The sequence below is a fragment of the Vicugna pacos genome, chromosome 22 (genome assembly GCF_048564905.1).
Source record: "Vicugna pacos chromosome 22, VicPac4, whole genome shotgun sequence".
NCBI classification, from domain to species: domain Eukaryota; kingdom Metazoa; phylum Chordata; class Mammalia; order Artiodactyla; family Camelidae; genus Vicugna; species Vicugna pacos.
The window spans coordinates 29,394,428-29,422,293 of NC_133008.1; the positions used below are offsets into that span (position 1 = coordinate 29,394,428).

Sequence of the window (27,866 nt, forward strand, 5' to 3'; positions counted from 1 at the left end):
ATGCTTTACAAACCCTAAGTATCCCATGTAAAATGGGGCGCTTTTAGAAAGTGTACTGAACAATAAAATGAAAGCTGTTGGAAGCCGGACCTTCCTTTACCAGCTTATCACAAAGGGAAAACGGTGCCCCCACCATGCTGAGCCCCCCGCAGCCATGAAAGGAGCACTCCCTCACCCCGTCACACCCCCAGCCACCCGTTCCTGGTGACCCCGAGGAGGCCTCGCTCGGCAGGTCTTCCTGGGCTAGACTTCAGACAAGACCCCCCGCCCCCTGGAAGCCACTGTGGGGTGTTATGTGTTTCAGGCTGGGGGGCAGTCTATGGGGAGCAAAGTGACAAACAGCCTCCAAACTGACACCTGGGCCCCCAAATGCCTGGGATCTAGAGAACCTGGGGACCCCCAGGGTCCAGGTGGAGCCTCACCAGAGGAGAGTGGGGGCTCCCATCTCCCAGCAGCTGTTCAGCCCCCTGCCTGGAGAGCCCCGAGCTGCACAGAGGCAGAGCTCAGGACAGGCTGTGGGAACAGCCAGCACTTCACAGGGTGCAGGTGTCCAGAGGACAAGGGCGCAGCAGGCAGCTTCTCAGTGCGCCCTCCGCGCCCCCACCGGCCTCCGCCAGGCACCCGCTGTTCCCACTTTTCCCAGCCTCCTTCCGGGCATACTCTGCATTCCAGCACACGAAACAGATGAAACAGACGTCCTCTCCTTTCTAGAGAAGACACTCTGCAGTCACCGATGACACCGGCCTTTTCCTCGGGGACGGAGAGCTGAGGAGCCCCGCGTCCTCCTGGCGGGTGCGCAGCGTTCCAGGGCCCGCCCGGACGGCCCGTCGCGCGGGCGGCTGCTCAGCTTGTCCCCCATCTCCTGCTACACGCGCAAGAACCCATGCGAACTACATTAATATAATCCTAGCGTCGGGTACTACCAACTTCACTTCCCTCAGCTGACTCCGCTCACAGCAACTGTCTCCACGTTTCCTGATGGATGTGACCTGCTTTTTCTTTTTCATTCTGCTTTCTTTACACCACGGGTGTTGAGTCCACAGTCTTGAAGTTACTGATTCTAAGAGAACCCCTGAGTCTCCCTTCGGCCCTCCCTGCAGGGGATATTTAAACACGGCTCTGGCTTCCCTCGGCCTCTCAGCAACACGAGCAACTGCGGAAGGCAGAGGCATTTCACCCGCGGTGATGGCATCACTCCGTCACCCATGGGGGACAGAAATGCCCCATTTCACAGAGATGGAGAACTGAGGTCTGGGACTACAGCAGAAGCACGAAGCTGGCACCCCCCAGGCACCCCCAGATACCCCATGGATGGTGGGACCACTCTGTGCAGCTGGAAGTCGGGCTAAAAAAAGCTCGCTGGACCACTCCACCCAGCCTGAAAGGGAGCCCACACTGCCCCCTTCCACCTGGGGCCAGCGGCTGTACGTCAGGAGGCCCCGCTAGGATCGGACTTCCAGGGAAAAGCACACGCTATAGCACATCTGTTGGGGGCACTCAGCCCCCTAGGGGTCCTCGGGTCAAAAAGTCCTGGTCCAGGCTGAGCAGGGCCCGCAGCATCCTGTGAGTGCCCAAGTCACATCCCCGCAGGGCTCTGCCACGCCCAGTGGGCCCCTCGTCCTTTGATCTGAGCTGTGCCGTGCGCAGCACTGAGGCACAGGGCACTGATGGCTGGTCGCCCCAGCGAGGGTGGAAGCGTCACAGCGACACGGGACCAAGGGCAACGCCAGGAGCAGGCGCGCTCCCTCCTGCGGGCTGCGCTCTGACCCGCAGGCAGAGGTCTGCCCCGGGCCGTGCAGCACGCGCAGGCGGCTGGTGCCGAGTGTCTCTGACTTAGACAGTACTGAGCTCTCATCAGAGGCCACCTCTCTCCCCAAAAGACCGAACAGACGTCAGTGTTTGCTTGTGTCAGACAGCGATGTGGGAGGCAGGAGGCACAGCAAACAGTCTAAGGGGAAATTATTAAATGTGGTTCACAGCAATCACGCCCATTAGCACCTGCCACAGGGCCCACCCTGCTCTGTGGTCTGCAAGGCCGCAGCACCCTCAGTCAGGGGCCAGGGCCAAGCCCATAGGGCCCTGTGCGGACCCGGCCAGCAGCTGGTGCCTGCCCTGCAGGTACGGGGTGATGGGGGCCCAGGTGCCCTTGGAGCACAGACCCCATGTGAGGAGGTCAGGCCAGCAGCGGGCCTGCCTTCCAGCCCACAGCTCACTGTGGCCGAGCCTCCCGAGCTGCAGAACCATGAACGTTCGCTGCCAGAGGCATCTCCGCAGGGGACCTCTCCAGGATGGCGGAAATGTCCTACGTCCCCAAGATCACCACTGGCCCAAGTGGCTATTAACTAGCACTGGCTGGTGTGATGGAGGCACACAATACGTAATTACTTCATTTTAATTAACTTACAGTTAAAGGGTGGTGGGGGCCACTGGCTTCGTGCCGGACAGTGAGGCCAGGCACCATCCTCCCTCCTGTATCTGCGTGCTAACCGGCCTGCCATGTGTCCAGATGTCCGGCCCCTCTGCCCCAGCGCCCCCAAACCCCTTCTACTCCCAGCCCCGCAGGCACCTCGCCTAAAACCTACACTAAACTGTCCCTCTGCTCCACCCCCTAACCCAGGGGACTTTGCACTTTCTGCTCCTCCACGTGGCCTAACACTCCTGCTCCAGTGCTTCCCCAGGGGACGGGGTGGACGTGTCCCCCAGATTCATGTCTGCCAGGGACCTCAGAACGGGACCTTATTTGGAAACAGGGGCTTTGCAGATGTAGTTGATTAAGGAGAGGTCGCACGGCAGAAGGGTGGGTTCTAAATCCAATGACTGGTGTCCTTATTAGAAGAGGGAAAGTGGGACACAGACATGGGGGACAGAGCCACACGAAGACAGACAGGGACTGCAGTAGCATGTCTACACACCAGGGACACCAAGGACTACTGGCCATGCCAGAAGCGGGAAGAGGCAGGTGGGACCCTCCCCTGCAGCCTCGGAAGGAGCGCAGCCCTGCCACACCATCATCTCAGACTTGTGGCCTCCAGGACAGGGCAGGGATACTTTCCTATTGCCTTCAGCTGTCCTCCCCTGTTGATGGCATTTTGTGGCCCGAATACACCAGGGTCCTGAACCCCCACCTTCTCCAAGAAGCCCCGGCTGGCCAAAGCTGCCTGGCCCACCTTGTGTGCCTTCCAGGTCTTCCAGGGTTGGAGAGCTCCCCAGCCTCCTGTCCCTCATCTGTGTCCTCCACTACACCTTGCTGGCTCATTCTGCATCTCCCAGCAACTTGCAGGATGACTGCAGCTAAGCAAAGGCCAATACATGCTTCCTCGGGAAGAATCCTGGGGCTGGGGGCACTTCAGCCCTCAAAACGTTAAACACCCAGAGACTGGGGCAGAGACCCCGCCAGGGGGCCCGCGTCTGCTGGTGACGGCTCACAGATGCTGGCCCCCTGTTTCTGATGTAATTACCAGTGCTGCAGCCGGATGCGATAACAAACCAGTTCATTAGGAAATCCACTGGAAGCCCTCGGAAGCACTTCGTAAACAAAACAATTAGGTGCAGGGCTCCCAGGGCTCCCTCAGTCCTTGGCTGAGGTGGGGGCTGCTTCCCACCCTTCCCACCCTCTTGCCGGTTGGCAAGGTCACAGGCCCTCGACCTGCACAGTGCCGCCCCTCTCTGTGCCCTGCCCCAGCCAGGGCTCCATCGTCACCTCTTTCTGTCTCTACATAAAGGAAGGCCCACCTCTGTGTCACTGTCAGTCTCTCCGGGATCTGAGTGTGCATGGCCTGGGTCCACCAGGACCTGCTGGTCTTCCTCCTCTCTCGCTCTGGCCAGGGGACCTAGCTGTAGCCGGGCAGCCTAACCGGTCCTTCTGCCTGCTGCGACGGGGCCCTCCCACCCCGCTTTTTGCGGGTAAAAAGAAACCCAGGCGCTCTGTGCCAGGCGCTTCCCTAGGGCACCTCCCACGGCCCCTGAGCGCTCTGTCTGAAGTCCCCACACCAGCCCCTCCTGCTGACCAGGATTCGGTCTCACCCTGCCCCCGCCATTCTCCAGGCTCCGTCACCATCACCTTGAGGGGCGCAAGCCCGCCTGACCTCTGTAAAAAGCTCACCACGCGATGCCGCACAGCATTTACCGTGACCAGGAAGCAAATTTCATCCACAGCAGGACAGCAGAAAAGCCCAGATTCTACTCTGCCCGTGAAGTCCCTGACCCAGGCCACTCTTTCATCCAGAGGGAACCTGCAGGCAGTGTCACCGGATGGCACGGGCTGGAGACGCTGGCAGCATGAGCGTCCCGTCGAGGAACCCCGCTAGCCCAGGGCTCTCACTCCGGGGGATCCGCCAGGGACGCTGGCAGTGTGTGGACATCTGTGGTTGTCACACCAGGAGGCTCCTGGCATCAAGTGGGTAGGGCCAGGGAGGCTACTCCACACCCCACAGCACCCAGGATAGCCCTGCAGAGATGGTTCAGCCTGTGTCTACAGTGCCGAGGGGGAGAAACGCTAATCTACCCAGTTCTACCAGGAAAAGCAGCAAAGAAAGCCCCAAGGACAAGGGACAGCAGGCCCGTCAGTGCAAGAGAGCCCCCAGCGGCCAGCACCTTCTCCCAGAGCTGCGTGGCCGGCAGGAGCGGCAGACCGTGACGAGAGGGCAGCACCCCACGTGGGAGAGGCTCCGGTGCGGGCACACGTGTGTATTTCTAGAGCCCACCATCTGGGCGGCAGGCCTAAACACAGCTGCCTGTTACCGAGGCTCAGGGACCAGAGCGGAAGGAAGCCAAGAGAGAAGGGCTTGGCTTTGACAGGAGGTTGGGAGGCCCACCATCGCCCACCTCGGAGACCGGCAGGCGCCCTGGTGAGGGCGAGGAGCGGAGCAGAAGCTGCGGTGCTGAGCTGTCGGCTCTCAGCTCTTGGGAAACCGCAGCAGGCACAGCGCTCTTACGATGCACTCAGAGCCCCGGGAAGGGAATTAACAGAAGCGAGGGGAGCACGGAAGACTCGACAGGCTGGCGTGTCACTGAGGCGAGGGGGCTGCGACGACACTCACGATGCTTTGCAACGGTTCCCCCAGAAGACAACGGAAAGCTTAACTAACGCACAAAGCTGTATTGGAGGGCCTTGGGCCACATGCACCCCCGCCCCCGCCCTCCCAGCCTCAGCAGCAGGGAGCGGAGGGGCCACCAAGCACTCAAGTCGCATCAAGTCCCATCCACCCACGAAACATGTGTCTGAGCTGGTGGAGGCGCCCCCCTCTGCCTCCAAGGTCGCTCCCTTAGACCCGTCTTCAGGCCCTTCTCACTGGGGCAACGCTGCCCCCAAGGGGGTGAAGACTCCTTCTTAAGGCAAGAAAGCCTCACTCTTGCCTGTGAAGCGAGGGAATAGGAGAACAGGCGAGGAGACTCCTGGCATATCCACTGCGTCAGAATCCCACGGCCAGGCAGTTAGGGAAACAGTGTGGAAGTGTCCTTGGCGACAACGGAAAAGAAGGCTAGGAACTGCCTGCCACCCACCCTCCAGACCAGGCTCTCTGGGACCTGCCCCGGGGGCGCTGGGCCACGTCTGGGGAAGTCCATGGTTGTCACGACGGGGGGGGGGGCTCTCAGCACTGGTGGGGGCAGGGGTACTGCTCCACCCCCACGCGCCCGGGCTGCCCAGCGTCCCAGTGCCACAAGGAGACCCTGCTGGGATCCGTCTTTGCAGATAGGATCGCACCTGTTCTAGACGGTCGCTCCAGAATACAGGAAGGCAGAGCGACGGCCCTAAGGCTGGCCCGGTCACCCGTGCTCTGGGCTCTGCCCCCCCCCCCCACTACTGCGTGCATTATGACACTCTAAGCTCCCTTCCACGCAGGAACGGGCTTAAGGCCGCTGCCGGGTCCAGAATGACAGGAAGCTCTGGGGGAGGCGCAAGGGGAAAGCATATTTTATACAGCAATTGACTGCAAACCTCGCACACCTGCCGCCACCACCAGCACCATAAATCAGAGAGCCAGGGAGGCACGGCAGTGCACAGGCTCGGCCGGCACCTTGGATGCAAGAGGACCAGGGAAGCCAGGTGGAGGGTAGGGGATGCTCTATGCCGGGTCCTCCTCCGCTGCCTCTACCCTCACCCCACCTTCTGTCACCTTCCGCTCAGGCTCTAGATCAATGGCCAGAGTAAACAGAACACACAGTTCCCGGAGGCAGTGGAAACAATTTGGTTCACATTTCACAGCAGCAAAGCTCGAGGTAGCCCAGGCTGGGGGGCAGTTCAGGAGAGGTCCCCACCCTGGATGCGGGAGTAGCGGCACATGGGGGCCGCCCCTGGAGGCGGTGCACCAGAAGACGGCCTCTCCCCACTCCCGAGCTCAGCCCGAGCCTCCTTGCTTGGTGCCCCCGGAGAAGCCAACCTTCTCAGAGGCTGAGTGCCTGCGGGCAGCAGCCCAGACAGCTGGCGGAAAACCAGCCAAGTGCGCGGGCTCCCAGCAGTTCAAACTGGGTTCTAAATCTCTCTTGCTCTGTTTAATCCGCAGTTAACTCCTGCGCCTTGCAGGGCGGTGGGACGCCAACGCACCCTTCATGGAGGAAAGAGGCCCTTGTCAGCTCCTCCCGGTGCCACCCACCGCGGGAGCAGGAGGGCCACACGAGCTAATCCAACGTGGCGTGCAGCCTTGTAGGACTCATTCGAGCTCAGGCCCAAAAAGGCTGGTGCGTGCACACTTTATTTTCTCCAGCGAAGCTGGCGCATCCCTTTGATCTCCCTGGTTAGTAATTCCACTACAAAGCCGCCTGGCTGAGCGCACGTCTAGGGAATTCTGTTCTTGGAAACGGAGCACAAGCCTCTGGAGGCCCCCTCACCCGCAGCCCCAGCCCCCACAGACACCCACCTGGAGGAAGCCACCAGCCTGGGAAACATTTGGGGCAGGGAGGGCGTCTCCTGGAACCCCTAGTGGGAGCACTTTACCTCTCTCTGGTCCCCACAAGGTCGCGAGGCCCAGAGTTTGATGCAAGTAAGTACCATCAGTAAAGCTGGAGAGAGAGACAGAAACAGGGTAGAGGGGGAAGCCTGACTTGGGGGGTAGGGTAGAGGAAGAATGCCACTGCTGAGGAGAGGGACTGCTCAAAAGAAAACAGCAGCACGTGCGTGACCAGAGGCAGGCCTGACAATGTGTGGCTGGCAGGGGACACACCTGCTGCCCGCTCTGACCTCAGGCCTGTAGGCCTCCCAGGCCCACCAGCTCTGCACTCCCACCCTCTCCCGGCCAGCCACGGCCCCTCCTAAGCAAACAGTAGGTGCTCAGCAGTGCTCAGTGGGCCAGGTCTCTGTGCGACCTCTGCTCCTGGCCCTGCCTCCAGGCCCGCCTCTCGGCAGAAAAAGCAGCAAGCCAGCTGGGAGCCCAAAGGCTGGCCTTGCCAAGAGGTCCTCACAGTTTCAGCCTGTTTGGTTAATTCCTATTTTAAAAAGAAGCCCACAGAACTACCACTGGCGACATAGACAGCAACAGGCAAAGCTTCCCCTCCGGGGCTGCGGGGCTCACAGAGGAAGCCCCGGGAGGGCCAAGGCTGCACACCCTCCAAAGCTACGCTGGGCGTAGAAGCAAAGTTGTAAAAGTAGAAACGTATCAAGTCAGAGTATGTTTTTAAAGCATCCCAAATTGCACCCTACAGGGGTAACATTGGCCAACATTTGGGCAAATCCCCCAACACACACACACAGAGACACGCAGTGAGATTACATATTCATGACCCAAAATCTAGTTTTCTACTCAAAATGCCATGCCCATCTTTCCATGCCAATAAACAGTGAGCCCATTTTGGGGGCTGCATAATATTCCACAGCTCACCTAACCCCCCTCCCGCTGGTCTCAAGTATAAGTTTTCCACTGTTAAAGCCAACAACGTGGTGACTACCTTTGTGAAGGCCGGACCACAGATGAACGGAGATGCACAGGGCCCAATGACAGCAGACGCCCTCTGGGAGCTGCCCCTGTGAGGTCCCCCCAGCGGCGCACAAAGGGGTTTCCCAGTTCCAAAAACCCCTTTCCCAACTGCATGGCTGAAAAGAAATGACCCCACTGGCGTGCTGGCTGCCTCCTATGTCACAGGCTCCCTCGTGGCTGTGGACCAAGGCAGGGAGGTCTGCTTGGTGAGCACGGCGTCCTCCGTGGACCCACCCACACCCCTGCACGGTGATCTCTGTCAGCTGCTGTAGACCCTCTTCTGCCCACTTTTTTCTACTGCGTTGTTTTTCTCGAGCTGGTGGTTCTAACTGGTGGAACTAATCTGGGTGGTAGGGTTTTTTTTTTTAACAGCTTCATTGAGATGTAATTCACATGCCCCGCAATCCACTTATGTTCACAGAGTCATGTAGCCATCACCACCGTCAATTTTAAAGTATTTCTATTACCCTCAAAACAAGCCCTGTACCGCTTAACATCCCTCCCCCAGCCCCTGACTGCCAGGAACCCACTCTCTGTGTCTGTGGACTGGCCTGTTCTGGACGTTTCACATCCATAGAGTCACACATAGTGAGTCCTTCTGTGTCTGGTTTTCTTACTGAGCATCGCGTATCTGAGGTCCATCGGCGGTGCAGCCCTGTTCCTGGCTGCGTCAGGGGTGGGAATGGAAAGTCTACTTCCCTTTCTTTCATCTGATTTCTGACAGTGCGTGTTCTTCCTTCCCCGTCTCCTCGGCGGAGGACGAAGCCAGCAGTGAGTCGCCCGCCCCTCCCGGAGGCTGTGAAAGCACTTCCTCTGCCACTCTGTCCTCTAGTCACTGCCTCCTCCTCTGGGGCCCTGTCCAGCCCTGCAGCCTCGGGTGGGGACTTCGCCGGCCCTGACCCGGGGCTGGGGTTCTAATCATCCACAGAAACGCCCTTGCTATTCCCTGCTGGTGCTGCAGCGCAGGTATGGCAATGGGGGCAAGTTCCTTCCACAGACCTCCCCTCTGGGTGGAGTCCCAGCCCTGGCCGCGCCTCCGGCCCCACCACATGTCTGAAAGCCCAGGAAGCAAGGGTCTTCCCCCACGGTGCCGGGTGGTCCGGCACTCCCGGCAGGAGTCCAGGATGAAGAAGCAGGCAGCCCTGTCATCAGGATGGGCTTTCCCAGGAGCTGCTGGGTGCTGGTGTGGGTGTGAGTGTGGACGCTTGCCCAGGCCCGAGGATGCTCAAGGCCCGCTAGGGACAGGGTGCCCCTCCTACTGATATGGAAATTCTCCCCCTTGGCTGTGTTCAGATGAGTGTGCTGGAGGAACCAGCCCCTAAACGTGGACGAGGTGGGGCATAGGCTGCAGAGAGAAGCCCCTGCTTAGCAGGAAGGGAGCCCTGGGTTCCTACCTGCATCACTCCCACCCCTTAAATCCGCAGGCCCCAGAACCACTGCACAGAATGGTCCCCTGCCTCCAATACCCTGAGCTTGTTATCTGTAAGGCCAGGTGCCTCGGCGGCCTCTCCAGCCTGAACTAGTTACTGGGCAGGGGAGCTTGGAGAGCCGGGACCTGCTGTCCCGTTTCACCACCAAAAACCCTGGAAGCTGACATCAGGATGGCCATGGACGGGCACCCCGTGGCCAGTGGCCACTCCTGGCAGAACCCCATGCCTCCAGCTGCCATGCCCGGGCAGCTGGAGTGGCTCTGTGAGGGGGCCACATGGCGCCTGACATCCCCACCAGAGCCCAGGCTGGCTGGGAGCACCGCACGTCACTTGCTCAGTAATTTCACGCTACGCCGCCCAGCAATGTAAGCGTGGAGGCCCAATCTAGGGCTGCACTTCCCAAATGTCACTTGTCTGTGAACACACGGCTGAACTCAGAACTGCTTTCAACATCCGGGTGGTCCCGCCAGCCCAGCCGCAGTGTCAGCTCCTCCATCACCTCCAGGACAAGCCCCGGGCCGGGCCAACGACGCCATCGCAGCCCCCGCGGCGTCAGGGTGGTCACAACACGTGCAGCCCGGGGACTCTCAGCAGTAATGCAAACACGCCCTGGGCTGCGTAATAATTACTCCTTCAGATCAAATCCTGACGTCCCAGCGTCTCCTCTTTGAGCGAAGCCAGAGCCTCTACCAAAGACAATCCCACCACAATTTTCTGAATTAAGTATAAAAAGCACAGCACTTTACGTCCCCGGTCGCCCTGGCTACAAAGCCATTTCCTTTTCCAAACTGCGCTGACAAAGCAAAAATAGAGAAACAGATCATCAGAAAGACAGAGACCAGCCAACCCATCTAGACCCCACTGCCCAGTGGAGACCTGACATAAAGTCACTTGTGGGATCTGAGCTTTCTTAATCTTAATTTTTCACCCCATTCAAATGTGAGAAGAAACAGGCAACAGTCACTTGAAGGATCTAACTTGTTTAACCCAATCCTCAAAAGCATCAGTCTGCCACCGCCCTGAACAGCCCTGGTGCGGGCTCTCCTGCTCTTCGCCACGAGCTGCGTCTTGGACTAGGGTGCTTCACGCTCCCAGCCCCTCCCCTGGGCCACATCTCCAGGCCACGACACCCGATCGTGGCCTAGACCCTCTTTTGCAAAGGTCTGCAGTCTGGACAATGCTGAACGAATCTGGATCTGGGCTCTAGGGCCTCCCGTTCACATGGCTCCCACTCCTGGGTCTGGGAGAAGCCCACCATTTGCCCTAACCCTGGGCCCTGACTCAGAACAGGCTGAGCGATTCTGTGGAGGAACCCCAAGGCTCCGGCTCGGGAGGCTGCAGGAAGCACCCCATTTTCAGCTGTCTGGGCCCAGCAGGAGGGCCTGCTCCCACTCCATAAGCCCGGCACCAGTGAGAGACGCTGCTGACGGCCAGGAGCCTTACAGCCGTGAAGCCAGACGGCTGAAGGGGGGAAACCTGTGAGCTGGGACCACATGGCCTGGGCCCAGCCTGACAGGCAGAGAGGGCAGCTTCCTCCAGGGCAGCCGCAGTGCCAGTCTTGGGAGGAAGGCGCCGGTCCCGGCAACCCGCCCGACAGCCCTCCTGTTCCTTCCCTCCAGGGCCCGCGCAGCTGCTCCCCGGACTCGCCATCACAGGGCCTCATGACCCCTGCTGTCCATCAAACCCACAGATGAGTGCGTGCGGGGGTAAAGGAATTAGAGAACAAGCACTTGCTTCAGATGTCAAATCTGCTGGCCGGTAACAGCCCTCTGGGACCAGAACAGCAAATTACTGAGGAAAATCGAAGGAGTCTCCTGGGCTTCCACTGACCTCTGGCGACAGGAACACAGCAGACAGCCCTCAGGCTTGAGCAGGTCTGAGCTGCAGGGTGCCCCGCCCCTCTGGGAAGCTGGAGGGGGCGAAGGTGGGCACTGGGGCCTGAGCAGACCCCAAGCCTGACCAGGCAGCCCCTAAACAGAAGTGTCAACTAACAAGGAACAAGTCTTCCCCGATCCCACCAGAAGGGAGCAGCAGCCCCAGGCCCAACCTGCCCACGCCCCCACCCTGTGCCTCCAGGTCAGGAACATTTTGGGGACAAGTTTGCTGAGGATCCAGAAACAGACCCCGAGGGAGAGTCCGGCTGCCACCCAGGCCCTGGGCTGAAGGAGCCGGCGGGGGGCCGTGCCCCATTTCCACCCTGTCATGGGGTCTGTGGGCACTTACCTGCGTGGCCACCTTGCCATAGTCGATCCACCGCAGGGTGGCGAAATTGGTAGATTCGGCACAGTTGAATCCATGATTGAAGCCGGCGTGGTAGCCGTAGGGAAACGTGATCATAAACTCCCCCGCCTCCTGCGTGATCTGGGGAGAGGCCAACAGGTGAGGGTGAGGCCCAGAGTGAGGACCAACGGGACTTGTGTGTGGAAGCAACGCCAGACACGGGGAGTCACTGGCTGGCGACAAAGCCACAGGACGCCACCAAGGGGCACAGCAGGGGCCATGGGCTTGAGGATTCCCCAGCAAGCACCAGGGAGCCTGACTCTGGCAGCCAACGGGATCCAGCAAGTGAAAGGGAGCTCCGGAACCCCACAGGCTACAGCCGGGCCCGCAGCTCGAGGCAACGGCCCGAGGTGACAGACGGGCTGCGCTTTCCAGGGGGGTGAGCTGCAAGGGCAGAGGGGCTGCTCCAGGCTAGGGCTCGAGGCACTTCTTGTTAGGCTAGAGAGGGTCTCCTGCTTTGGGGGCAGCGGCGGGGCAGACGGGGCGGGGCAGTCAGCGCTGGCCAGGCTGCAGAGCCCACAGAGCACAGGGCAGGGGCGAGCCTGCCCTCACGCGAGAGAGAACAACCAGTCCCACGCACAAAACGTACGTGCCTCCGCTGCTGCAAGCACAGAGCCTGTCCACTACATCCTAAGAAGTGGGTCCTTCCGTGTGAGGGCAAAGAGGCCAACAGTGCGCCGAAGGACATGTGCAAAGTCAGAAGCCTGTAGAACGATCTGCTGCTTCTAGACCTATTCAAAATGGTCTGGACGGCCAGACTCTGGTCCAGCCCCTGCAGCAGAGACCCCAAACCAAGGAGCTGGGCATGAATGACCAAGGTGGAGACCACGACACCAGACTGAGGCTTCCAGAACTGCGGCCTCGAGGCCTGGAGAAGGTGGGGCTGCAGCCTCATACCCGGTCCCCGCCGACTCCACACTGACCGCCCCAGCCACCCGACGACAACGTCCACCAACAAGGACTCCAACAGACGGCTGTTTCGAAGACGGATGATAAAGAACAGCGGCCACCGTCCCCACTTGCTGTGTCCCAGGACGCAAGGTGGGCTATGGGCCAATCCACAGATGTAGGATGGAAGCTGTGGTGCGGGAGTGACTCTCTGGAGTCAGGTGGGCCAGTCCTTTCCTGGACTGAACGCTGGGTGGAACACAGTTCTGAGGACCATGGCCCCAAACGCTCCCCCTCCAGCACTCTCCAACCACCGATTACGTGTCTTTCCAGGGCTTTCCAGACACAGACAGGACCGTCCGGACTCCTGCCTCTGGCCTCTTTGGCTTGGCACATCCTCGGGGTTCATCCGTCCTGCTGTGCATGTCGGCCGTCTGCTCCTTTTCCTTCCTGAAAGGTCTCCTGCCATGTGGACGTATGTTACGTGCGCACCCAACCTCCTGGCGACAGGCCTGCGGGCTGTTCGGGGTCTGGGGACCTGTGAACAGAGCTGTGGGGTCCTGGGGGCCCGTGTTCTCCAGGAGGTGTTTGCATTTCTCTGGAGTAAACAGACACAGCGCACAGTGGAGCCTCAGGAAACTGTCTAGCGATCTTCCACACTGGCTGCCCATTTGGCCAGCGCCTTCCCCGAGGTCTGCAGATGCCACCCACTGCATCCCGCTGGTGCCTGCACACACTGCCTTCTGCAAAGTGTGTCTGTCCAAGCCTCCTGCCCCTACTCAGAGGTGGTTCACTGCTTTGGCGTTGATTTGTAGTTCTCGGGCCTGCTAATAACCCCAGGGAGATGAGTAGAAATCGCTGGATTCATCTAAGTAACCAACGAGGAGTCAGACCCTGGCAGGGGACAGTGGGCAGCTGGAGGTGGGGGAAGCTGGGGGAGACTTCCAGAAGCCAACCACCGAGTCAAAAATCAATCAAAACTGACATAGCCTGGAGAAAAGCCAGTCCGTAAGAACGTGGAGATATTTTTCTTTTCAAATAATGAATTGCACCAATCAAGGAAAGTCACTGTGCATTAAGTTATATTTTTAAATTCCTGTCCAAGTAACAGCTGCTTCCGAGGATGAAGCGACGGCAGGAGATGGAGGAGGGGACATGCGGTGTCCCCAGGGCCTGGAAGCCACCAGTCTCGGTCCTCGGGGAGGGTTCCCTGGGCTGGCTTCTGCCGTAGGCCTCCCAGCCTAGTGAAACGGGCTAATAACCTTCAGGGCTGGGGCTGTTCTGGGTGCAGTTACTGATCTGCTTATCCTATTTGAGCTGATCCTGGAAAGCGCTGTCTTGTTCCTCCTCCAGCACCACTGGGCACACGCTGCTTCTCTCCGCTGGAGCACGGGTTGGCCTGCTGGAGCCCAGGGAGCCTCAGGGATGCAGCAGGGTCCCGACGCTGAGCGGAGGCCCCACATGGAGAGGACGCTCCACGCTGGTCCCCTGCCCCACCCTTCCCATGAATCAAGGCCCTGAACAGAAGAAGCGCTCACTTAGAATGACAAGAAGATTATGTTCCTGTCAGAAAATCTACATCCCGGTGGCTTCATTCCGAGCCCACAGTGGCTGTTCTCCATGTCACCGCCGTCAACGTTATCCTGACAATAAATTAGGAGGCGCCTGGGATGACGGATGGACAGTGAGGCAGAGTAATAGAGTGGAGGCAGCGCCAGCCCAGACGCCAGTCACGGGGGAAGCGCAGAAGTCGGCTGCTCCTGCGAGCTCTCGAAGAACAAATGAGGAAGTCAATGTAGATCACAGAAACGCACACTTTTAATTATTAAAAAGCTCTGCTATTGATCTGCTTTTTCTCCTAGAAGTAAATACCATTACAAAGATTTATAAGTGGAGCGCAAGGAGTCACTCTTTGAAGGCTGCCAGGAATTCAGATGAGGGGCTCCACGTGGAATCCAGAAAGGGGTACGCACCTGGGGCCTGACGCTGCGGGAGCCCAGGTCCCGAGGCCAGCGGCACACGGAGGGCCAGGCCTCTGGGTAAAGCTCTGTCCAGCCAGGAGGCCACGCCTGGGCCAACCCTGGTGTGAGGGGTGTGGCTGCCCACTGCCGGGCCTGGCCTCTCAAATAGCCAGCAGCCCCTCCGGGCAGGAGGCCACGGCCGTCAGTCACACTCAGGCAAGTTGCATCCAAACTGCAGGGCCACACTGGCACTAACCTGGGAGAAGCCCTCCAGACAGAGGCCCTCTCTGGAAGAAGGACCACTCTGGAGAAAGGCCCTGACAAACCCATGGGAGAGCAAGTACTTCTCACTTCCGTGAGCAACACTGCAATCTGTCTGCAAGGTGCCTGCTAACGAATGATGTTCCAGCCAGAAGAGAGGAGAGACGAAGGAAAATGGGAAAGCTGTGTTTCTCACAGCAAAACACGCCACTGACTAATGAAGGCGAGGGACGGCGGGGCAGTGGCCTCCCGGCCGCAGCCCGAGCAGAAAGGCTGTATCCCCAGTCTGCGTGCTAACGCTGCGGGCGGTGTGATTGAAATGTCAGAAGCAATTTCCGACTTGCTGACACGCTCGGCAAGAGGGAGGCATGAAGGTTGGTGGGCAGGACTCGCTCCTGAGCCTGACGATTCGCTCTCGGGGGAAACCTGCAGAAGCCCAGTTCCTGGAGGGTCCCCTCAGCCCGCCTGCCCTCTGTGACACGGTGCACACGCCTTTTCAGAAAGTTCCAGGCATGTGCCTCTCACGTGGACCCACCTGGGGACCCAGGCCTAGACTCTCTGTCCAGGAGGCTTGTCCGCATGGAAGGACTGGCCTGGAGTGAACAACAGCTGGGCCCTGGGGCTTGGTGCCCACCGCCCGCCTGCCCACCACCCACCGTCCACCTGCCCACCTGCCACCACCAGCCTGCCCACCGCCCACCTGCCCACCGCCCTCGCAGGTGGAGAGGCTCCTGGCTTGGCCTCACTCCTCAGCCCCTTGAGGACCAGAGGAGCAGCCTCTGGAGCAGGAAACTGCATGAGTTTACCGCCTTCACACGGCGGGAGAGCCAGGTGGCTCCTTTCTAGGCAGGTATCCATCTATTCTCTCCAAGGCCGTGGGCCCCGGGAATGGGGGGCGGGAAGGGGCTCCCAGGAGGGGTACCCTGGCTCCTCAGTACTTCCTGCGAGGTCGGCAGGAGCTGCCCCCACCGTCCACTCTCCACCCCGATCCACAGGACCCACAGACATCTGGGTTTGGGAGGGGGTGGGAAGGAAAGTCAAGGCCCCTCCTGAATGCCCCTCTCTCACCTCACCCTCCACCGTGGACAAGCTGGAGGCTAACAGCCAATCAGTGGGGCCCTGCCCTAACCTGCCGGCATTCTTGAACCTTCTCCAGGGTTGAGATGCCAGGGTCCTGGGACGCTCATGGTCACTTGGGCCCAGGCCCCAGAAGCCCCTACAGGAGCAGCTAGTCTGAGCCCAGCCCCACATACCCGGCTGAACGGGATCCCATACTTCTTGAGGATGATGGGCGAGATGAGGGTCATCTTGTGTCGCAGAAAGGCGTCACAGCCCTGGGAGCTCCCGGGGAAGAAGCCTAGAGCAGAGAAGACGAGCGTCAGCCCGGTGAGCAGGGCAGGACGGAGGCCAGGGCGCTCTGCTGGCAGCGGATGATGGCGACGCCCTCCGGCCTTTGTTCAGCGCACTGGAGCAGAGGACAGGCCGGGGCTGCCTGTGTAACGAGGTGCACACCCACGGCACACACTCACGGTCACAGACAGGGCACGAGGTAGGGGCACGGCTGCCCAGAGCCCAGGCCACCCCCGAGCTCCCCCAAAACCAAACCCACTGCACCTCATCTACACGGTCACTCGGCCACATGAGAGCACAGCCGGAGACAGGACACGGGAGCTGCCACTCTGGAGGCAGGCAAGTCATCACCAGTGAGGAGTGGGGCCCACCCGGGCCCTAAACTGACCGCACCAAAGAAGGAGGCCACCTGAGTAGGCACCGGCTCTGCCCTGCTCTCTACCCACATGGTCCCCGGCCACCAGGCAAGGGAGGACGTGGGGGATTGGGCCAACAACCCACCAGCCCCTGCCCCAGACCCTCGGGGCAACTGCAGGGTGGCCCGATACAGGCCTGTGCCCACGGCTCCCACCCCGGACCTTGTGCCTGAGTTCCCAGCCTGTAGGCTCTCCGCCCTACAGCACGCCACGTAACTAATTTAGAACAGTGTCCGTGAGCCCACGGAAGTCCCCCCACCAGCTCTACCTGCTCGGAAACCATGCTTAACTAACACAGTGCAGGGATTTTCCCCAATCACTTGTGGCTGAAATTCAAATCAACAACCTGCGTGACTGGTGGTTAAGGAAAAGCCAGTCCTGGGTTCTGCCCTCGGTGGCCGGGCTCCTCACCCTGAACCTGCACAGAGTCTGCACAGGAGGGGGGGCGGCCGCGCGGTCCCGCTGGGTGTGGGCTGTGTCCCCACGGCTGCAGCACGTGCTCCCGGCACCCACCTCCCTCCAGGACTCACCCCCGGCACGGCTGGTCTCAGGACCCTTCCAGAAGCCAACTCAGGGCGGTCCCGGCCTCCAGCAAGGTGACACCCTCAACGGGTCACGGGTTAAAGAGGGCGCACTCAGCTGTGTGCGTGTATGCGTGCACGAGCTGGAGAGTGCACGGCCCCCCCGACACGCCCACGCCGGAGGAGGCTCCTGACACAAGGAGACCATGGGAGGTTCTGGAAAGTGCAGGGATGACTGAATCTAGCAACTTCCCTCTGCACTAAAAGCATTTCAGTTAGAGTTATGGCTGCCTGCCGCCCGGCCCGCCGGCCTCTCTGCAGTTCCTCTTTTTAATGCACAGTTTAAGTGGCTCTCATTAAAGCTCTAATAAAGGCACACATTTTAAGTGATTAGCACCAATAACGCGCCAACACATTAATGCTCTCCCCGTGGGCTGCACAACTCTCCCAGAGAGCCCATTCGGAGCACAGCTATTCATTTTCCATATTAATCGCAAACTCATTCCACCCATCTCAATAATGGAGTCTGGGACATACGCCCCCAAAAAGTTGGGAAGGGACACCTAGGAGGGGAGTGAGTCATTTGCCCAGGAGCCTCCCTCGTCCTTCCTCCAAGGAGGGGGAAAGCAGGCCTGGGTGAGGGGCTGCAGGGGAAGGATGAGGCCCCTGACCCTCATCCAGAGCTGACACCCTGTTTCCGGAATCCCAGGAATGACTGGGCTTAATGAGTCTGTAGTTTTCAAGAAGCAAGGGTGAGGCAGCCTCCCACTTTCCCCCTTCCTCTCCCAGCCCAGCTACTGAGCCTCCCACAGATGCCCAGGAAGCAAGCCAGCGTCCAGGTCCACCCGGGTCCGGGCATCAGAAAGGACACAGCAGCAGGCCCGGCCGCGGGAACGGCGGGGAGCACAGGCCAAGCTCAAAGGAGAGCGGCCTTGACACCTGCCAGGGTCAGCGGGGCCCCGCCCCACAGGATTCGGTGTCCGTAAAAAAAGCATACAGAGGGAGAACAGACTGGATGTGGCTAACTGCACATCCCCCTCTAAATAGGAAGAGCAGAGAAGCTATGGGCAAGGCCCCGGGATGCCAGTGACGTGGGCCCCAGGGAGTGCCCATGCCGACCCCCGTGGCTCTGCGGGTGTGGGAGGCTGAATCGTGGCCCCCCAGACGTCCACGTCCTGATCCCCGCAATCTGTGTACACTGCCCTCCAGGGTAAGAGGGACTCTGCAGCTAGGACTGAGTTCAGGCCCCTGGGATGGGGGTGGGCCTGGATCACGGGGTTGGGGGTGTCCTCTGAGGGTCCTTATAAGAGGAAGGCAGAGGGAGACTGGAGCACAGAGACGGAGGGGAAGGCCACGGGCCAGGGAGACAGAGAGACGAGTAACAGTGCTCTGAGCCCAGAATGTGGCACCTCCAGAAGCTGGAAAGACAGGAATTAGATCCCCCAGGGACCCTCCAGGAAGCGAGCCCTGCTGACACCTTGATTTTAGCCCCTAAAGGCTCACTGCAGACTTCTGACCTCCAGAAATAAATCTGTGGGATTTTTTAATTAGGACTTTTTTTAAAGAGCAGTTTAAGGTTCAGTGCAAAATTGAGGGACTCTGTGTTGTTTTAAGCCACTGAGCTTACAGTAATCTGTGACATCAACAGGAAACTAGTACAACAGGAAAAGGCATTTTTAATTTGTACTTTTAAAAACACAATAGGAAAAAATTTAATTTGGTTTTCATTTTTACACTTAATCAGTCAGTGAAACTGGCCTTTGCCAGGACCTCCTCCAACAAGAACTTCTACCGGGAGAAGCATGTTTCCGAGGGCGGGTCCAGCCCTGTTTTTCCAGCAGAAAAGGCGACATGACGAGGGCCTCCTCTTAGAAGCCGGGCACGGGGACACCTGCCCCACTCACCCGACAGCCTCCCTCCCATCTGGGGCCTTGTCGCTCACACAGCAGGAAACTGCAGGGCACAAAGTCAAGTGCAGACGGGGAAGAGCATGCGTCCAGCAGCCAAGGAGATGGGCCAACGCCGAGCCACGGTTTCGGGAGATTCCATGGCAACCCGGAGGGACCAACCACCTGCTGCTGCCTCAGGAGGTCAGGGTGGCCAGAGGCCCTGTGCTGTCTGAATGGCAGAACCTCACTGCCACCCCAGGTGCTGCCTGCAGTGCAGGGGCTGCTCTCGGCTGCACCGTCCCCCTGCGGGACCCAAGGGCTTCTGCTGGGACACAGGGTGGGCGTGGCGGGGAGCAATGTAGGACTGCGGCCTGGCCCTCAGTCAGGATGGCCAGAGGCCCGTCCACCCCAGGTGTCTGGCTTGTCTCTAAGGGTACCATGCCCTGAGAGCCTGTCTTTGCCAAGTGGTCAGTGCACCCTTCGGACACAGCCTGAGACCCTCTCTGTCAAACCCCTTCGGCCTAAGAGTCTCCAGTGAGGGTCTGAATCCAGGCAGTGGGATGTTTGCTGAGGGGGCCCAAGCAACCTGACCCTGCCCAGGACAGCAGACAGGCCTGCGGTCACCACGGGGATACACTGCACAGGTGAGGACCTCCCAACGACTCCTCGTGTTCGAGTCTGAACAAAGATGTCATCAAGACAGAAAAGAGTGTGCCACAGCGGCAAACACCGAGGGGGACAAGGACATGGGCTGCTCTAGCCCGCAGAGCCTGTGATCACATCCCGAACTCCAAGCGAGAGGCTGGAAACAAGAGTGCTGGAGCAAAGGTATCTGTGCAATTCTCGTGAAGCCACAGACCCAGCAGGGGTACCACGACCTGAACGCGAGGGCAGTGGAACACAGCCCAGGACCTCTAGAGCACATCACCCTCCCAGAAACCGACCCCCAGGCAGCAGAGTGAAGCGAGGGAGGGTGAGGCTGCCAGCCCACCGCCCACCCCGACCCCAGACACCTACCGATTGCCAGCCGCTCCAGGCGCTTGCCATGTTCCGGCGGGATGGCGTACCTACGAGAGAAGGGAGGCACATCAGAGGTAAGAGCGTGTGGCCGCAGCATAGTTGAGGGTCCCTGGGGACGTGGCTGGGGACTTGGAGACACGCAGGCTCAGCCCAGGGCAGAGCTGGGCTGCATTCCACATGAGGGGCTGGGGGAGAGATGCCACAAGGAAGGGAGGAGGGGGGAGGCAGAGGCCCTGGACCAGGGACTCAGTGGGTTGTGACGCACTCATGGAATGCCAGGAGTGGAGACATCCCCAGTTAAGTGGCACTAAACCTTGATGAGGCTTAAAAAGCAAAAAATAAAATAAAAAGCACTGGATTGGAACTGCGGAGGAGGGCGGGAAGCATCCCAGCTTGCGGCGGTGCCAGCCCGTCCTCCCGGCCCAAGGGGCCAACGGGAAAAGCAGCTCCAGAACTAGAGATTTCATTTGTCAACCACTTCATCAGTTTTATTTTTACACATTTTACATTTGAAAGATTACTGAGACTCTGTCATAAATAGAAAAGATGTAAGGTGAAGAGCTGCAAACCGATGAAGTGAGAGTGACAGCCACTAATGCCGCGGGCAGAGCTGGGAGGCGGGGTGCCTGGGACGCCTTCCCGGCAGAGCAGCGCAGGGAGGGACAGGCCGGGAAGGGGTCTTGAAGCCCCAACCCAACTGACGTGCCATCCCCAGCACCTCCCCTGCCAGGGGACTCGAGCAAGATGAAAACCTCCATTTTCAAGCAAAGGTGGGCAGAACAGGGGCACAGGAGGGCTGTCGTCCGAAGGAGGAGAGGAGGGACGGCGGGAAAGGAGCACGTCTGACCCCGCTGCAGGAGAGACTCTAAGTCAGCGGTCCGGGCCCGGCGGCCCCGCCCCTAGGGGACGCGGGGCAGTACCTGGGACATTGCTAGTTGTCACAATGGGGGGCTCCTGGCACTGAGGGCGTGGGGGCCGGGAGGCTGCTCCACACCCCACAGTGCCCAGAACGGCCCCACAGAGAGTGACCGTCCGATGTCAGCAGTCCTGGGGACAGACTGGGCTACAGAATCATGACAAAGTAGCAAATTCTGGAACAGTCCCTGTGAGGATGCATCGCGCACCGCGCCCGTCTCTCACAGGGCAGGCAGCGAGATGTGGAGCGACCGGAACAGGCGAGATGCCCCGGGCTCAGCCGAGTCCACGCCAGTTGAGGGGTTTACCTCTTGTTAACAAAATGAAAGGGGGCAAGGGTAGGAGATAAGGTGAACGTTGTGTTGTTTCTAATCTCACAGGATAAAAATAATTAATTTCTGGGCATGCTCCAGGGCCCCGGAGGAGGTGGCCACAGCGCCTTTAATTCTGCTGTCGTCAGAGAATTTCCCGTTATCTGGACAAAGATGAGGTGACTCTCTCTTAAATAGCCTTTTATCACTTACATAAATATGATAAAAGTTAATCCCAATCCAAAGCACCTCTGTGGGATTAATGTTCCCCAAAACAGGGAAATGAAACATTCTGTCCCTTCTGGGAAGATGCTGGAGGACGGGAAGGAACTAATTTACGGCTCCAAGGCTGTGATGATGAATGAATATCCCCGTCTACAATGCTGCTTTCACTTAATTACCGCCTGTAATTGGGAGTTGTAAAGATAAGATTAATTGAATCTGGTGGATGTTAAAAGTTTAATACGTTGGAACGTGGCTCCTCTGTTATCGGAAAGTACAGACTGCAGGACGCTGGGCTGAGTGTTCAGAAGAGCGGCCCCTGGAGAGATTAGAAGGGACTCGTGGACGGGAAGCGGCAGCCACGGGAGACATCTGGACTCCGATGGCCAAGAGCAAGCTGGGCCTCCCACTGCTTGGAAGGGCCCAGAGGCAGCCTCGGGGGTGCTGAGGCGCCGTCGCGCTACCCCAGCCCACCACCAGTGACTGGGCAAGATGAAAACCTTGCCCAGTCTTCAAGGGAGACAGGCAAAACTGGGGTGTCAGTCCTTAGCAACATAAAGTGCCAGGCATGGGCTGTCCGTTCAGAGGAGGAAGGACGGGCGTTGAAGGCTCCATCTGCACGGCTATTAAGGCTCATCAGCCTTCCAACAGCCAGGAGGAATAGGGCTGCAGGCTCCCACTGAGCCCCTGTCCCTGCTACAGCCTTCTGGTGCCCCGGGCAAGCACAAGGAGACAGAGGCCCAGCTGATCCGGCTACAGAGCTGGCTTCCCGGCAGGGCTGACATCCAGCACTAAAGAAAAGTCCCCAGACTGAGGGGCCCCCACGGCAGAGCCTTGTGGGGTCTCCATCCAGGGCCCAGGGCACGTCTCCTCGTCATAGCCCCACCTGGCATCACGCCACCAGGTCGGGGCATCCCTGAATCTCCGGCTTGTCTCTGGGAGGAAGAAAAGGAAAGAAAGATGGAGAAGCCGCTCTTCAGGTTGAGCAGGGCTGCTTGCTAACCCCCGACACAGGCAAGCATCCATCTGGCCGTTAGGGAGCGAGTCCCGGGGCCGTAAAACAGAGTCGGTTTTATTGGTCACCAACATGGGGGCAGTTTGTCTCCGTCCCCGTCACAAGGTCAAACCTCACAGCCAAAATCAATCCACCATGCCCGCCTGCGACCCTGGGCGGCCGCTCTCTGGACATGCAGCCCTCTGGACATGCAGCCCTGGGTGTCTAGGTGGCTAAGGATGCTTATCTATTCCCTTAGACAGACGGCCTCCATGTGAATCTCATGACTGGGATAGTGCAAAGTCTCCCGGCCGGCTGGGCCCTGCGGGAGCCAACTCAGAGCCTCCCCTGGCTCCCCTCCCCGCTCTCCACCAGCACGAATGTCCCCCTCGAGCAAGGCTGGTTTTCCTCACGCCCTGCTACACACTGGCCCCCCCACCATCTCCTTGGTCCACCAGCGTCCTTCCGGGCTGGGCACATCCCTCCCCCAGACAGCTCCAGTCAACATGCTCCTCCCACAGGACTGGGCTGCAACTGGCCGGGCTGTCAACGCACTCAGGCCAGGATGCAAGTCATGGCAGAAGAGTCTGGACATGCTGGGATGAAGGAATGGGTGAAGCGACTTCCAGAACCTGGGGAGCCCTGGGAGGAAGAAAAGACCAAGGGCTTCGAGGGGCAGAGCTGCGAACGGGGAAGCCCTACAGGGGAGGTGGCGAGAGGGACAGGCGTCCATGCGGGGCCACTCGGGTCCCTCCAGCTGCAGCCCGGGCCTTGCCTGTAGGAGCCTGGCTCTGACAGCGGCCAACGGCAGGGACAGCAGGTGCCTCTAGGGGACATGGCGACTCGGCCCTGAGGTCGGCCAGGCAGGAGTTGCCGGGCCTTCTCCACGGCCATCCTACTTGGTGTCTCGTGTTTTACCAGCCCTTCCTGTGCACCCCTCCCCCTGCCCTTTTTCTCCGCTTGTGAACGTTTTACACGGAGTACTTCTGGATGGCTCTAAACCAGAAAGTCGTGGAAAATTCAGCGCCATTGGCACAGTATCCCTGGCAACCACTCCAGGTGGCCCAGCGGAGGCTGCAGCAGGACCAGACAGGCTCCATAACCCCAGGCTTAATGCTGTGGAATCGCCGAGGAGGCCGAGAGAGACAAATTCGGGCATCGTGTGCCAGATGCCTTTTTCAGGAGGGCAGTCGTCTGCAAACGTCAGGGGCTTTGGCAAAGAAATAAAACATTTTTAGACCGGTATGTGGCCAGGGAGGTGACGGGAGAGACCAGGGCCAGGAACCGGCCCCTGGGTGAGGACACAAAACGTGTGCAAAGCCACACAATGGTTAAGAAACAATCCCATGGTAGGAGGGTACAGCTCAGCGGTAGAGTGCATGTTTAGCATGCATGAGTTCCTGGCTTCAACCTTCAGTCCCTCCATTAGTAAATAAATAAACAAACCTAACACCACCCCCCACAAATTTTTTTTAAAAGAAAATAAACAGTCCCAGTCTAATGGTTTCACCTTGCAAATTACTGGCCAATCAGAAGGAAACACACCTCAGGGGACAACAGTGAGCTGCTGGACCAGAGTTCCAGTGCCACATTCCAGAAGGAAGCAACCCCCTGGTCTGGGGAGAGACAAACGGGCTGGGCCCAGAAGTTGGGTGTCCCCCAGCCTCTCTCCCTTTCCAGGTTTCTTCTTTTACACTTGAGGTGTTTGGAATAGTGAATGCACCCCCTCCAATCACGGCCACCCCAAAAAGGCAAAGCAGAAATGTGGCAAGCTGGCACAGGGCAAGAGGGAGGCCTGGGGCCAGAGCAGCCAGCAATTGTGACCACAACCTGCGCCTGACACACGTGAGGGGGTCGGATGTGTCTACTGGCGGCCTGGAACACAACGAGGCTGGACACTGAGAGTTGCACCGCCAGACCAATGTCTTTGTTTTAATGCTAGGCTGGAGGTGGGCATCCCATCGGCCCCGTTTGAGTCCGATAAAGAAGCTGGTGAAGTTTCGTGGTGCTGGGTGGGCAGAAGCCTCAGCCCCGCAGGAGGGTGGCTCCTGGGCCCAGACAGAGAGGGTAGGTGACAGGGAGCGCGCCCTCTATGGGCAGGCTCTTGCCTCCGGCTGGGGTTGGGCCGCCTCCATCCTCCCGGGACAGTGGCCCGGGAAAGTCTTCCTGTCCGTGGCGGAGATGCTATTAATAGTGTCATTTTCTTGGTGTTTTGTTTATTCCCCTGGAATGGCTTGATGGATGTGAATAATTATCAGACTATAAAAGCCAACAAATGTGCTATTTTCTATCGCTCTAAATCATCAAACAAATAAAGTGTGAAACAGCATTTTTGAATATAATTTTCCCCTCTAATGGCTTAGAATTATTATCAAGAACAATGAAAATAAATAAGCAAATGCCTTGTGAGTTAAAAATTAAATGAGTGTGTCAGGAGGAGGAACACAGGCCGTCGTGGGGAGCGGGGGGCTGCTCAGAAGCCATCGGTTCCAACAATGCAGCAACGGGGCTTCCAGGCACAAGGGCGCTGGGGCCTCTGTGGACTCCCGCTGCCCAGTGCCCTCTGGCCCAGGGAGTGGGTGCCTGGGACCACCATGGGGAGGGCTGCACTGGGAAGCCTGGTGTGACCCCAAGAATCTGCAGGGACCCCGTGTGCCATCGCCCTGGGACAGCCACACAGGAGCTGGGAAGGCGGGGAGCAAGGGGGGGGCTGGCCTCTGCTCCTTCTCTCCTGGGCCCTTGACAGGCGATGGCAGACGGGCTGCCACCTCTCAGGCCAGCAAGAAAACCTGCGGTCCTGGGGCAAATTCTCAAGACAAAGAACACGAAACTCCAATGGAAGTCGTCGCCACCCCACACTGGGCCACAGTTCCCCAGTGAGAAGGGGGCACTGTCATGGCAACGAGGTAATCTGTGCATGCTCCTGCCAGCTGCAAGGGCACCAAGACTTGGCAGGGGCCTGCCTCTCAACCCCTCAGCTCCCATCTCCGAGAGGCCCCCCGAGCCCCTGCCAGGGCCCTGCCCAGACCGTCTTGCTCGGAGTCAGGGGTGAAGTGCTGTTTCTCAGCACACGTGGGACTCTCCAAGGGGCGACGATGGCCCTCAGGGCTGCTTCTGCCGCCCAGCCTGACAGCTCCCACTGCACGAGGCCCAGCTCCCCGCCCTTCCTCTCTGCCAAGGAACGCGTGCCAGGGGCAGGGGTCCAGCCAGGAACCCTCTGGAAATGTCAGTTCAGCCCGACGCATGCTGGAGGGCGAGGAAGTTAATTTCACAGTGTCTGCACAAGGCCGGGCAGACAGGCCCCTCGCCGTTTAACGTGCTATAATTACAGAAACCAGGACAAGAAGGCGAGTCCCCAGGAAGTGCCGGGACCACTTGTCACACCAGAAGCCACCTGGCACAAGCAAGCCGCCCACAAATACGGCCAGGAGGCCAGGAAGGCTCCAAGTGCCAGCAGCCCCCAGTGCCCCGTGTGCCGCGGAAATGACAGTATTACCGTGGTCCTCAAATGCAAAGCCCATTGCTGCTCACGGCCCACAGCCTCTCCAGCCACGCGTCTGCAGGACAATTCCAGCATGCTGCCCCGTGGTCTGGGCAGGCCGAGCAGAACGACCTGGTCACAGCGTGGGCTTCCCCTCGATGCCCCCGGCTGCTCAGGTGCCGTCTCCGAGCTGGTTAGAGACGAGCTGGGCCAGAGCAGCCTCGCACCCCTGCACAGAGCGGAGTGAAAGGGCTCAGAGAGGGAGACACAAGCGGCCACCCCTAATTTAATTTCCACAGAGATGAGCCACGTCAACATGGTCCACTGACATGTCCAAGCACTTCAGGTGACTTCTTTGTATGGTATTTATAAAAGGTTCCAAACCAATCAATATAAAAATCCATGGTGAGGCCAGAGGAGCACTCGGGAAAACTGGGGTAGGCACGCCTCAGCACAGCACTGAGACCCCAGCCAATGCACTAAGTCAAGGAAAAGACATGAGGAGAGTAGCAAGAGAGAAGAGACAAACTTCTTCATGCAAAGAAACACAACCTTCTACCTGAGAAAACTAAAAGAGTGAGCTGGTAAACTAAGAATTAAACAGTTCAGCAAGGGGACAGAATGAAAAATCAGTGCGCATCTTGGCAATATATCAGAGGAAGCTCTAAATCGAAAAGATACGTGCACCCCAATGTTCACAGCAGCACTATTTACAATAGTCAAGACATGGAAGCAACCTAAATGCTCATCACCAGATGACTGGATAAAGAAGGTGTGCTATATATATAAATGGAATAGTACTCAGCCATAAACAAGAATAAAATAATGCCTCTTGCAGCAACATGGATGGACCTGGAGATCATCATACTAAGTGAAGTAGACCAGAAAAAGAACAGTACCATATGATATCATTCATATGTGGAAGCTAAAAAAAAAGATACAAATGAACTTATTCATACAACAGAAAAAGACTCACATAGAAAACAAACTTAAGGTTACCTAGGAGGAAATGGGGTGGGAAGGGATAAATCGGGAGTTCGAGATTTGCAGATACTGACTACTACATATAAGATAAACAGTAAATTTCTACTGTACAGCACAGGGACTATATTCAGTATCTTGTAGTACCCTATAATGAAAAAGAACATGGAAAGGAATATATGTACGTATACGTGTGACTGAAACATTATGCTGCCCACCAAAAATCGCCACAACATTGTACACTGACTATACTTCGATATAAAAAAAGAGAGAAGAAAAACAATCTCTTAAAAAAAAATCAGTGTGTGAACAGTCAGGCTTCCTCTGCACCAGAAAGATGTTCACAGAAGACTATAAAACCCACCACGGTAAACTCTCTCCCCCGTCTGGGGTCCAGAGGCAGGACTTCCTCACCACAAACATGAACCTGGGCATGTGCTGGCCACCGACAGGGCCACGGAGTTCGGTCCAGGAGACCGACGCACCCTCTGAGAGGCTGACACTGCTGGGGGACACAGCAGCAAGCACACAGGCAGACCTCGGCGATATCGCGGGCTCGGCTCCAGACCACCGCAATAAGCGAACACCGCAATACAGCAAGTCACATGAACGCTCCGGTTTCCCCGTGCAGATAGAAGTTATGTTTACACTATACTGCAGTCTACTAAGTGCACACTAATAGCATCATGTCTAAAAATAATGTCCATAGTTGAATTTGGAAATGCTTTGCGGGTTTGGGGAGAGTACAGCTCAGTGGTAGCGTGCACGAGGTCCTGGGTTCAATTCGAAGTGCCTCCACTGATAAACAGACAAATAAATAAACCTAACCTCCTCCCCAAAATAAAAACCAAAAAAAATTGTAATGCTTCACTGCTGAAAAAATTTAAAAATGAATTAAATAAATGCTTTACTGCTGAAGAATACCAACCATCATCTGACATGCAGGGTTGCCACAGACCTTCAATTTATTAAAAAAAACAACGCAGTATTTATGAAGCACAATAAAGCGAGGTGTGCCTGTACAGCAAAACAGCCC

At 58.2% G+C, this 27,866-nt stretch overlaps 1 protein-coding gene across 6 annotated transcripts in view; it reads right to left on the bottom strand.

Moving 5' to 3' along the window:
- Positions 1-27,866, bottom strand: part of KDM4B (lysine demethylase 4B) — a 121,588-nt gene that overhangs the window by 33,616 nt on the left and 60,106 nt on the right. For all 6 annotated transcript variants that reach the window (XM_072947906.1, XM_072947910.1, XM_072947904.1 and 3 more), the window contains 3 exons: positions 19,924-19,973; positions 15,984-16,087; positions 11,564-11,701 (listed from right to left, as the gene is read on the bottom strand). In XM_072947906.1, coding sequence (XP_072804007.1) covers positions 11,564-11,701; positions 15,984-16,087; positions 19,924-19,973 — 292 coding nt within the window. The remainder of the gene's footprint in view (positions 1-11,563; positions 11,702-15,983; positions 16,088-19,923; positions 19,974-27,866) is intronic.